This window comes from Alligator sinensis, unplaced genomic scaffold (genome assembly GCF_000455745.1).
Source record: "Alligator sinensis unplaced genomic scaffold, ASM45574v1 scaffold1200_1, whole genome shotgun sequence".
In the NCBI taxonomy this organism is placed as follows: Eukaryota; Metazoa; Chordata; order Crocodylia; family Alligatoridae; genus Alligator; species Alligator sinensis.
Window position 1 is genome coordinate 184,809 of NW_005842772.1, and position 10,996 is coordinate 195,804.

Sequence of the window (10,996 nt, forward strand, 5' to 3'; positions counted from 1 at the left end):
ATTTTGTAAGGCTCTGACTGAAGCGGCACAGCAGCAGATGGAGTTTCCTCTTCACCAGAGGCTGCAAATCTGATTCCCTTCACACTTTTCTCTGTATTCGGAGGGGTCAGCAGCCTGGTTTGGTGGCTGGCCCCCTGTCTGTCTGTAGGCAGTGGGGTAGGGTGTCATCTGGGGAAGGAAGCAGCAGTGCAAAGTAACCTGCCTTCTGCTGTGGTTGTGAAAGCAGCTGAGGTTGTGCTGAGTCTCCGAGCGCACAACTGAAAGAAAAGTGGGCAAGTGCTGCCCATCAGGGAGGGCCGGAGGAGATGGGGACGGATGACGGTTGGACAGGAGGGCTGGCTCCAAGCCGCGAGGATTTTCTCACCTGGAGCAGGTGGACGCTTTACGTCTTACGCTCTGCTTCTCTTCCAGCTGCTCTCTGGCCCTCAGTCTCTGAGGCACTGGTGCTTTGGATGGTTTTACACCTCAAACAGTTGAAGCACTTATTTTTGCCAGGGTTTTTAGCTGTGGACCTTCAAGCGAGCAGTTTCTTCCTCCTTTGCCTCAGTCGGAAGCCGAGGAAGAGCCCGTGTGTGCAGTCTTCCCATTCACAGAGTGCCGAGTCTCCTCCTGAGCTGTCCACGGTGCTAAACAACGCATGCGACTCCTAAAAAGTTTGCCTTTAAGCAACCTGACAGGTTGGGCTGCAATCTAAACCGTCCAGAATAAAGCCTTAAAGCTGAAAATCTGGGGTCATGATCTGGCATTTAATTGTGCTCAGAGGCTCCACCGTAAGTGCTACAACCTGGATTTACAGTCTTACCTCCACGCCTCCCTGCGCTTGTGAGTTCACATGGCTTCCAAAGGCCTGGATGTGCTTAAGTGAGGTTTTGCCATTGACTTCCCATATATAGAGCAAGTTTCTCCCTTGTGTTCTCTTAAGCTCCCAGCTGTGGGACCCGGATAGTCCCAGGGAAGTACACTGGGCTCTTGGAAAATGCTCCTTCTTCAACCCAGTAGAGTATCCCTATCTTCACGTGCCGTTTGGGCCCTGAAATCCTGCACATTGTGAAGCTGTGACAGTCCCAGGAGGTTAAGCTTATTTATGAGAGTGCTTGTTGTACCAAATATGCCTTGGACAGGCAGAGCTGGGATGTGTTAGAACATGGGGGTGCCAGGTGTCCCTCCTGCTCCTGATTGGAGTTGTGGAGGAAACAGATGTTTCAGGTGGCTGGCTGGTCTGAAACACGGTGGGCGAGGGGGAAATCATGTTGGATCATAACATCATAGAAAACTAAGTCTGCAAGGGACAGTAGGGCGTCATCCAGTCCTGCACTCTGCCCAAGGCAGGAACATCACTTTCTAAACCGCCCCAGATTCATGTGCGGCCAGCAAACATTTAAAGCTTCTGAAAAAGAAATGCCAAAATCACTCTGCGCGTGAGCCCGTATGGTTTGCTGTGTCAGAAGCTACAAAACCGTGCCAGTGATAGTCATGTTACTGATCTTGTTAATGGAAGGGGCTCAGATGAGAGGGTGATGGGCCACAATATAAGAACCTGAACAGAGCCATTGCACCGCACTGAGAGCATTACTGTAGTGGTCAGTCATCTTCAAGACCATGTGGTAAGCCTCAGGCTAGGAGACAGCAGCTACTCTGTTTTAAATAAGAATAACTTTGCTAAATTTAGTCTTGAAAAGCAGATTGTGCATTACCAGCAGGCAAGTTGCTTATGACTGCCTTCATCTGAATCAGACCCAGCCAGATTTTTGTTTTTTTCAAACGGGAGAGACAAATGTCTGAATATCTGCATCTCTGCTGGAACCATGACTGGCTCCTTGGCCACGGGAAGACGGGGAGTGCTCCAGAAGACAGCACATGGCTTTGTAGGCTTAGGATATGCATCTAGCTGGGGTCATCTAGACCCAGCACTCTTCCCTGCCTATGCAGGGGGTCGGACTCGATGATCTATTGAGGTCCCTTCTGACCCTAACATCTATGAATCTAGGATGAGCTGGTTAAAAACCCATGTGCCTCTCCACTCCTGAAACGCACGCTGTTGTTTCTGGGGCACGCGGCATCTCCCACTGGATGGCTTTCTAGTCCAGCATTTGAATTAAGGAAACACAGTGGGATGAACTAGATGTCTTTCACCACTCCAACTTTAAGAAAACCATAAAGCCCTGCTTTTCTGGTCTGTCTGGACTGAAAACAAATGAGAGTCTAGCAAGTGATGCAGGCTCTTTAAAAGTGTGTGATCATGATTAATTAACGAAGCCATTCTCCCAGGTTGTTTCATTCAGCTGCTTTCATTGGCAGGGCTGAAGCCCAGATACCTTGAGAGTTACTTCTGTATAACAAACCTTCTGAAGCTCAGTTACCTTGAGAGTTACTTCTGTATAACAAACCTCCTTGGCACGCGGTTCTGTGCGTGAACAAATGGCTCTGCCTGCTTGTTCTTGCTACCCGAGGTCATTACTCAAAGTTACCATCTCCCCTCCTGGGCAGGATGCGATGTGAAGGCTGTGAGAGCCCCCCTCCAGGAAGTGAGACTTGGGGAAGAGCTGCCTCAGGTGGGGTGTTACCAATTCTGCCTTTGCCTTGTGATCCCACAGCCCGTGGATCGCTGCGGTAGAAGAACAAATGCCCGTTCTCTTTCACGAAGGACTTTGTCTCGCTCATTTTGCATCCTAGCTCTTCCGGAACTAGCCTGACCTGGAATCCAAGCTGCTTTGGATGACAAACACCTGACTGCAACCCCTGGGCCTTTCGTGGCAAATTAGAGCTCATTATGACCAGTAGTTAGTTCTGAGTTGCTAAATCTCGTCTGTCCTCCCTCTTTGTTACGAGACCTTCTGTCCGCTCCAGACAGCGTTCTAGAAGATCTGACCGGCGCTGTTGGGTGGTGGTGACGGTGGAGCATCTGTCCCTGATGCTGGAGGAGGATGGCCTGGGAAGTGCATTGGTTTCATGCCACCAAGAGCTCAGTAGGATAGCTCAGATGGCTGCCTTGTTCCCAGGGTACAAAGCAGTGCTTTGCTCAGGAGCCCCACTTGTGCACGGGCAGCCTGTGGACACACCGTGCTGTCATAGCCATCGCTCTCCATGCTCCTTGGAGCCAGCCCGGTGACATTCGAGAGGGTTTGAATTCCCCATTAGGTCATCTAAGGATAGGCGAAATCCGAGGCTGCCTCCAAGGACCCTCTGGTTCCCGCAAAGAGGTGGCGGGAGCAAGGCAGGATGTACTCTCAAGCACGACTGCCTTGATTTTCTGTCTCCAGCAAATAGTGTGTGTAAAGTGCAAAAGCTGATAGTGCTGCTCCCTCCGGACATGCATTCTGCCTTTTCTGCTCGCTAGCTGCGTGGAGCCCAGGAAGCTGTGCACACAGCTCTTCCCCTTCGCCTGCCTTGCATTAGTGCGACTGCCCTGGCCGTACCATGTTGAGCACAGTGTCTCCTGCCCCCCCTTCCCCCACCAGTTCAGAGGTTCCCTTGCCCAAGGATGTCCCCCTTCCTCCCCACTGTGCAATCCCGATTCTCCAGCCACTTCAAGAGGGATCAGTCAGCCTGCCCATGTCATGACTGCTGCCCTCTGTACCAGTCAGTTTTGTTGGCTCGGGGATGCTTCTGTCCCTGAAAAGCTGTTCCAGTGCATGAAAAGAGGGGGGAAGTATGTGTGTAGGGGGGGAAGGGATCTCAGTTTGGGGTCTCCAAGCAAGCAGAAATTTTTGTCTCAGGGCTTGGTTACCCGCCACTGGCAGCATGTTCTGTCTAGGGAAAGGGGGAACGTGAGGCAGCTGTCTTGACTTCTTCACCACCCCTCCTCTGGCTGCTCTTAGGGCTGCATCCAGCCCTTCCCAGCAAAAAAGGGACTTCTCCCTGCCTCCTTCAATCAGAGTCTCCTTTCCAGGCAGTTGTTGAATGCTGGTGAATAGTGACTCATCCTGCACTGGTCCTGACTGCGTTTCCCTAGTACATGAAGTGACTCGTGGCAGGAGTGCTGTGAGGCTTCCTGTTTGTAAAATGCTTGGAGAGGCTGCAGGGGCTCCAGCATTGTTCAGGGGGATAGCAAGAAGTTGGGTATCTTTATGCAATGGCCATACTTACAGTGAAAGCTCTGACTCGAGCATGAAAGCAGGTCTGGAATTTGGGGGTAGGGGAGCGGTGCTGGGCTGGGTAAGATATCCAACCCTTGTTTTCCAAGAGGAGGGAGAAAAGCCTTGCTGTCAGCAAGTCACCCCCAGGCTGGTAGCTTGCCTTTTGGCAGCTTTTTTGCAAGTGCCAGTACAAGACTTCGATTGCAGTTTAATTATGGGAAGGGATTATGCCGTAGCCCAGAGCCTCTCCCTGTAAATAGCAGAAGGATTCCTTCTGGTAAGCACTTTCTAACAAAGTGGCCTAATCACACAGTGATCTGGGGATTGTTCAGGAGGCTTTCGTGTATATTGTTAAAATCCCACTTTGATAGAGAGCTGAACTGCACTTAACCCAAGACACGTGCTTTTATTAGATAGTAAATCACGGGACTCGCCTTTTTCACCCTACCAACCTGTTCCATGCTCTGGTTTCCTCCGTAGGCAACAGTAAATGCCCGCCCCCAGCGCATCCTTGACACCTCCTCGCTCACCCAGTCTGCCCCCGCCAGCCCTACCAACAAGGGCATGCACATCCACCAAGTGGGGTAAGTTGCCTTGTCCGTGTTAATAATGTGCAGGTTACAGGGCGAATGGATTTCTGCACCCACTCCCCACCAGTAGTCCCTCCAGAGGATGGAGCCGGGGGTGGTGAAGCAGATGTGCTGGATTCTCCTTTGCCATTCTTATCTGGGCAAGGGGCAAGCGGAAGAAGCAGGGCACATGCCGACGCTGCTACCCTTGTGTAATGGGTTGATCTGAGGTTGGCGGCATTTACAGTCTTCTTGGATCTGATCCGCCTTCCCTCTCCTTAGAGTTGGGGAGGCCTCAGGGTTACCTGACCAGCACCAGGCTGCCTCCAAATCAGTTAGTGGAAGAGCCATGTGGCCATGGCCAGATTTGGAAAGTCCCAAACCCCGTCCTCCCTCCCCGTGGAAGTAGCAGTTGCAGCTCCCGACTTGACCCCCTTACAAACAAGACAAGCTGGGAGATGCCTGGCTCCAGAATGGTTCTGTAACCGCATGTTGCTCGCTGGCCGTGTCGCAAGGTGAATGTCAGTGTAACAAGGCTGTTTGCCCCTTAAGGGCTTGGGAGAATCAGGAGCAGGCAGCTTTGTTAGGAGCAAGTGAGAGGGACTTGGTGATAGGAGTAAGGCCAGCTCATAGATTTAAGAGAGCATCATTCAGGTCAGAAAGTGATAGCGAGTCTCCTCTCCTGCGCCACTGTCTTGTTCATCCCTGTTTCCTTTCCTGCTGCTTAGAGGGTCCCCTCCCACTGCCAGCACGAGCAGCTCCAGCCTGACGAATGATGTGACCAAGCAGCCGGTCAGCCGGGACATCGCATCTGTGAGATCTGCGAATGTGGGCAACATTGGGGTCCAGTACACACCCCACTCTCACCAGTTCCCCAGGACCAGGAAAATGTTTGACAAAGGACCGGACCAGGTAAGACGGACTCCCTCCTCGCCATCACGCAGGCCTCTTGTTTGCTCTTCGACTCCCCGGAGCCCTTTTGTTTGCTTTTTGCCACTGCTGGTGGCGTCTGTGTAGCTTCTAATCAGTGAAATAAAAATGAATTATTTTCCCGCTCTGCAGTATAAATGTCACTTTGCGGCTCTTGATGTGACATTACTCGGTGCTGCCACCGCCAAGAGGTGTTTAATCGGAATAGGCTGTTTATTCTTCTGTAAACATTCAATCACTTTACATAAGACAGTGCTGCTGCCTCACCTTAATGAACAAAGTTGCGTGGCAGTTCTCAGAGGGCAGGAGTCAATGCCTCCAGCTGCAGGGAACATAGAAACCGTACCATCACGTCAGAGCAGCTGGGCATGGCAGGAGCAGCCCCAATCACACAGCTTTAGGACAGGATGCACTCAGGTCTTCAGCAACAGAACGTGGGTGTGCTTTGCAAGGTGTCCCCATTAGATCCACTGAAGTAGAAAGAATGTCGGTGGGTACCGAGGGGCTGCAGTGGGGAAATAGGCAAGCCAGGCATACCCGGGGCCTGGTGCACTCAGTGCCAAAGGGCTTTAACAATATCTGGCCCTTATCGAGGGCAAGTCGTATCAGTATTGTCACTTGTATGGAAACCAAGGCACAAAAGGGGAGACTTGCTCATGGTTAGTGACAGAGAAGGGAATAGACCCACATCTCCAGACCCTCTCAAAAGCCCAAGCTGTCTGCAGCGGGAGAGAGCGCTGTTTTAGTGTACGAGCTGCAGCCATCTTGCTGGGGCTGCAGAAGAGCCCAGTGGAGAGAGCTGGAGGTCAGTATCTGGGGGGATTCAGAAACTGAGTGCTGACTGACACCAGGCAGGCTGAGGTGGGGCTGGGCAGATTTTCACACGTCATTCAGCCCATCCACCTCACTTTGAACTTGCAGCTTGCTAGCGTGCTCCACTCTAGTAGTGGCTGCCCAGTTGCACCCTCTGCAGGGCTGCTCTTTCTGGGTCTGGGAAGACCAAAGTGGGAGCGATCTCGGCTGCTCAGAGAGAGAACCCCACCGTGTGCAGGAAAGGCTGACTAAAATCCCTGCCTGGTCAGAGCTAGAGACCAAGTTATTCTCTGTATAGATGCAGCCCAGGCAGCAGCTTTGCACGTACCCCTGACCAGGAAGGGAACCTCAAGGGGAAAGAGGGTCTCTTGGCTCACTTGTTCTGCAGCCTTACTGCCAGCTTGAAGGCACCCCCTGAGATGTGGGCACCACCTGTATGTTAGGAACTGAAGTGGGCCCCACCAGTTCATCACCAGAACCACCCTGCAGCATTCAGTGGCGGCTTTGGGTTGTTCTGCCTGGCACAAGGGACTCGACTCAAGTCAATACATAGAGAGGAAACACCATCCGCTGACCCCTCAAGATGAGCTACTTCATGTTAACCGTAGAGTAGTGCCCAGAAGCACATCAGTCTTGCAGCCCAGAGGAGCTGTGTGCTTATGCCCATATAGGTAGACTCCATCCATCTACCAAGAGCTTTTGTAAAGGTTGTTTCTCAAGGCCCGGCCTGCAACATGCCCTACTGTCCAGGCAGCATCTTTTAGCGGAAACCACAAACTTTCACCTTGGTGTTCTCTTCCCTTCTCCCTGGGCAGACCACCGACGACGCCGATGATACCGTGGGACACAAAAACTTCATTTCGGCCACAATGCAGACCGGGTTTTGTGACTGGAGTGCAAAATATTTTGCTCAGCCTGTCATGAAGGTAAGGTTTTCTTCCTCCACGTTTACAGTGTCACACCGCTGAGTCTCTCAGGGAGGTGGGGATCTGACGCCCTTCAGTGCAAGCCCAGCACATTCCCTATTCAGAGCATTCATGGTCCTTTCAGTCACTGCCGCGAGAGTGTTGTCACTACCCCACTGCTCTCCGAGACCACCTAACACCCTGCCTGGAGTATGTGGGAAGAGAAGTGACTGGAGGGGAAGTGGAGCAAAGTTACAATGCTGAATTTGTGTTCCTTTGCCCATAGCGGACAGATGTCAGAAGGAAGAGAATTGGGTTAATTGCATTGTATTTAGCACCTAACTAGCAGGCTTAATCTTCAATGCACTGTACAGATGTTCAGTAATCCTCGTAAGCAAGTGAAGTGGGGTGGGATGACAAAGTAAGACAAAGACAAGATTCATCACGGGGTCCAGCAATGGGTGGGTGGGAGCATATGTTTTAGTGGTGCTGTTCTCCAGGGTCAGCACACAGTGAAGGCAAAGAAATACCATCTCTGCCCGATGCAGCCATCGTTTTAACGCTTTACCTATATGAAGTTGCCTCTGTTAAGCGGCAGTTCTGGTTTGTGTATGCCAAGGAGGATTAACAGATAATCTTGCCTGAAGTGGACAGCACATGGGTGCACCCAGGTTAACTTTCCGGGAAAAATCTGGTGATAAAAACCCTCTCTGCTGCCACCCACAAAGGAACAGGCACAATAAATACTGCTGGGTTGCCCGAGTCAAAGTCAGTGCAGTGAGCCTCCTTTGTTCCAGTGGCAGGGGCAGAGGTGCTGCTTTGTTCCTGCCTGTGCAGTTTGGTTTCTGGTGGTGCTGGGGCTAAACTGAGCAGAGGTAATCGTTGATAATTCTGCCTTAAGTGAAGTCCATTTAATCCTAGTGTCAGCAGAGCGTGTCCTCCACTTGGAGCTAGACGTGACCCTGCAACCTTAGATCTGGGATCTGCTTGCAGGCTTCTTATGAAATGCCCTTTCTCTCAGGAGAGGGGCTGCGATAGCAACTGGAAATCTGAATTAGTGCCTGGGGAAGACTCCCACAACCTTGTTTATTAGGTTAAAAATATTGCACTTGCAGTAAAGCAAGTGGGCAATGGGAGCAGGGATGACAAATCTTCTGTTACAGTGTAACAGCTTATTCTGGTGCTGTTTGATCCCAGTACAGTTATATCTGTCTGTACCCTCTGAGATGCTTTCAAAAGTGGTTCCCCCCAGTTTCCCACTTGTCAGTGCAGTGTGAGACACATGCCAAAGCCTGGCACTAGGATAAATGAAGTTTTTAATTGGGAGGTGAGTGCTGTTTCTCAGTGGCACAAAGGAGAGATTGCCTCCCAGCTCCCCGGATTTCCTGAGAAAAGGTTACTTATGATTTCAGTCCTAGCTATTAAATCAAAACACAGATTGCAAGCAGTAATTCTTACTCCCATACAAAAAAGGGAAACCCAGGGCCTTTGGGAGGACAACTCCCAAGGTCTTGGGATTCAAACAGAACAAAGTATAACTGAATTTCCAGCTTCAGTTTTTTGAAGGCATCGCTGGCCATGTCTACACGAGACGCTTTACTGCGCGTTAAAGCGTCATCGTCTACATGTGCAGGTGCTTACTATGCAGGAAATTAGTCTATTGTGCAGCAAATTTACTGTGAAGTAAAGCCAAATAGCAATAATTGCACGTGTAGTTGCGTCCACTGTTTGACTCAGCAGGTGACACACGTCACACACAGATGAACAAGTCTGTAATACTGTCACTGTCCAAATAACTCGGGTAAGACATAAGGGCAAATCCCAGAATGTCCATGTGACACAACCCAGTGAGACGATGCTACTCGAACCCCAGGGAAATACTGCTGGGTGCCGGTTTTAATAAGCAGCCGCTGATGATTCACATCTTTTAAGCATAAGGAAGAATTGCCCGTTTCGTGCATAATTTCCCCCGTTCTGAGCAATAACAATGAACCGTCCATTATGGATCCTTCATGAAGCACGTCTTGTTGAAGCAGCAAAACATTAGGGTAATGTTGGGAAGTAAGTGGCTGCATGTCTCTATGCATTATGAAACTAGTGAAACTGGAGGCAAGTTTCCAAGTCACTTGATTTTTGTTGTTGTTGTTGTTTTAACTTGAATTGCCAAGAGGCAGCCCTCGGTAGCAAAATGGATGGCCCGGTGCTTCATCATCAGCTATACTACTAATGTAATTAATTTTCCCTTGACACCATTAGCAGCTTAGCCAATACAGTAAAAGCTGCGTTAACCGGCACTTCATTAACCGGCATACTCTATTAACCGGCATGCCAGTTGACGCCAGTTGACACGGCAAAAGGGAAACCGGAAGTGGGACTTCTTGTTTTGTCGAATCCCACAGCCTGGGGGAAAGCAGCCTGCGCGGAGCCCCCCGTCCCTTTCCCCCGGCACACTGACACCAGTGGAGGGGCGGCATGGTTAATCTGAGATGTGGACGCGCCAGACGCGGTGGGAGAGGCGTCTTTGCCCAACCAGACAGACACCTCTCAGATAACCGGCACATTTGGTTATCTGGCAGGGTGCCGGATAATGGAGCTTTTGCTGTAATATATTAGGACTTATTTCTGACCAGCAGGACTCAAATACTAGGTCATACTTCAAGCTTTTGGGCTTTTACACTAAGATTTGCTTTGGTCAAGAGGAATGTCAGAGTCTCGTTTCCAAGACCAAAAGAATAAGTAAGTTTTATAGGGGAAAAAAAGTGAGAAATAGGGATTATGGTGGCTTATCTCTCAATGCTTATTAAAAACATTTGTCTGCTTTCTGAGGATAGTTGTTCACAAGAGTGGTGTCTTTATTAATACAATAAATCACTCTCGACAGCCAATCAGATTTTAGTATTAAGCAGTATTAGTGGGCATGCAGGGAGCAATTATTTTTTTAGGCAGAGGACTTCACGTGCATAAACCAGAGAGAAGCCTTTGTTAGAAAAGGGAGAAGGGGAGAGGTGTGAGTACAGGAGCAGAGGGGCAAGGCGCTCTCACATGAATGCACAGGGCTGGTTGGTTTATACGACGCTTGGCCCCAAATGGTTGAGATGCCTCGCCTAAGAGCCTTGGATGCTCCAAGTGCCGGCACCGAACTGCATCCATAGACGGATGAAGCTGGGGCCACGGTGATCTTGCCTCGCACGTGATGCCAGCCTTTCCGAACGTGGCAGGTGTGCCAGCGTCTCTCATAGCAAAGTGTCTGACTGGTTTCGACTCTAACTGCCTGTTTCTGCTTGTCTCCTTTTTACCAGCTGAGATTTGACAGACCTGGTAAACTGTGATGTTTTTGCTGAAGTTTTTGAGTCAAACAGGTTCTGTGGTTTCCTTAATAAAAGAACACAGACACGGGGGAGAAGGTATAATTCCTGTTACTGCTGGAAAATATGCTTGGGAAGTGCTTGTTTAAGAGCTCAGGGACTGAAACGGCTGGGGATGGGAGCACGTGCTTTAGGCTGTAGGTGGTTGTCTCGGAGGAGAAAGGCTCTGGATTGACACAAGTTCTGAGTCCTTGAGAGTTGCATATGGCGTGGCAAAGGCTCCAGTACAGACCCACAGCTTGTCCTGTCTCCTTTGAGCATTTCATAGATTCATAGGTGATTCATAGATGTTAGGGTCGGAAGGGACCTCAATAGATCATCGAGTCCAACCCCCTGCA

General features: G+C 50.3%; 1 protein-coding gene across 1 annotated transcript in view; it reads left to right on the forward strand.

Annotated features, from left to right (window-relative positions):
- The window catches only part of RPTOR (regulatory associated protein of MTOR complex 1), a gene marked incomplete at its 5' end in the record, with an annotated part of 215,924 nt that overhangs the window by 168,331 nt on the left and 36,597 nt on the right, over nucleotides 1-10,996 (forward strand). The window contains 3 exons of the mRNA XM_025216909.1: nucleotides 4,557-4,660; nucleotides 5,374-5,557; nucleotides 7,204-7,314. Of these exons, the coding sequence (XP_025072694.1) occupies nucleotides 4,557-4,660; nucleotides 5,374-5,557; nucleotides 7,204-7,314 (399 nt within the window). The remainder of the gene's footprint in view (nucleotides 1-4,556; nucleotides 4,661-5,373; nucleotides 5,558-7,203; nucleotides 7,315-10,996) is intronic.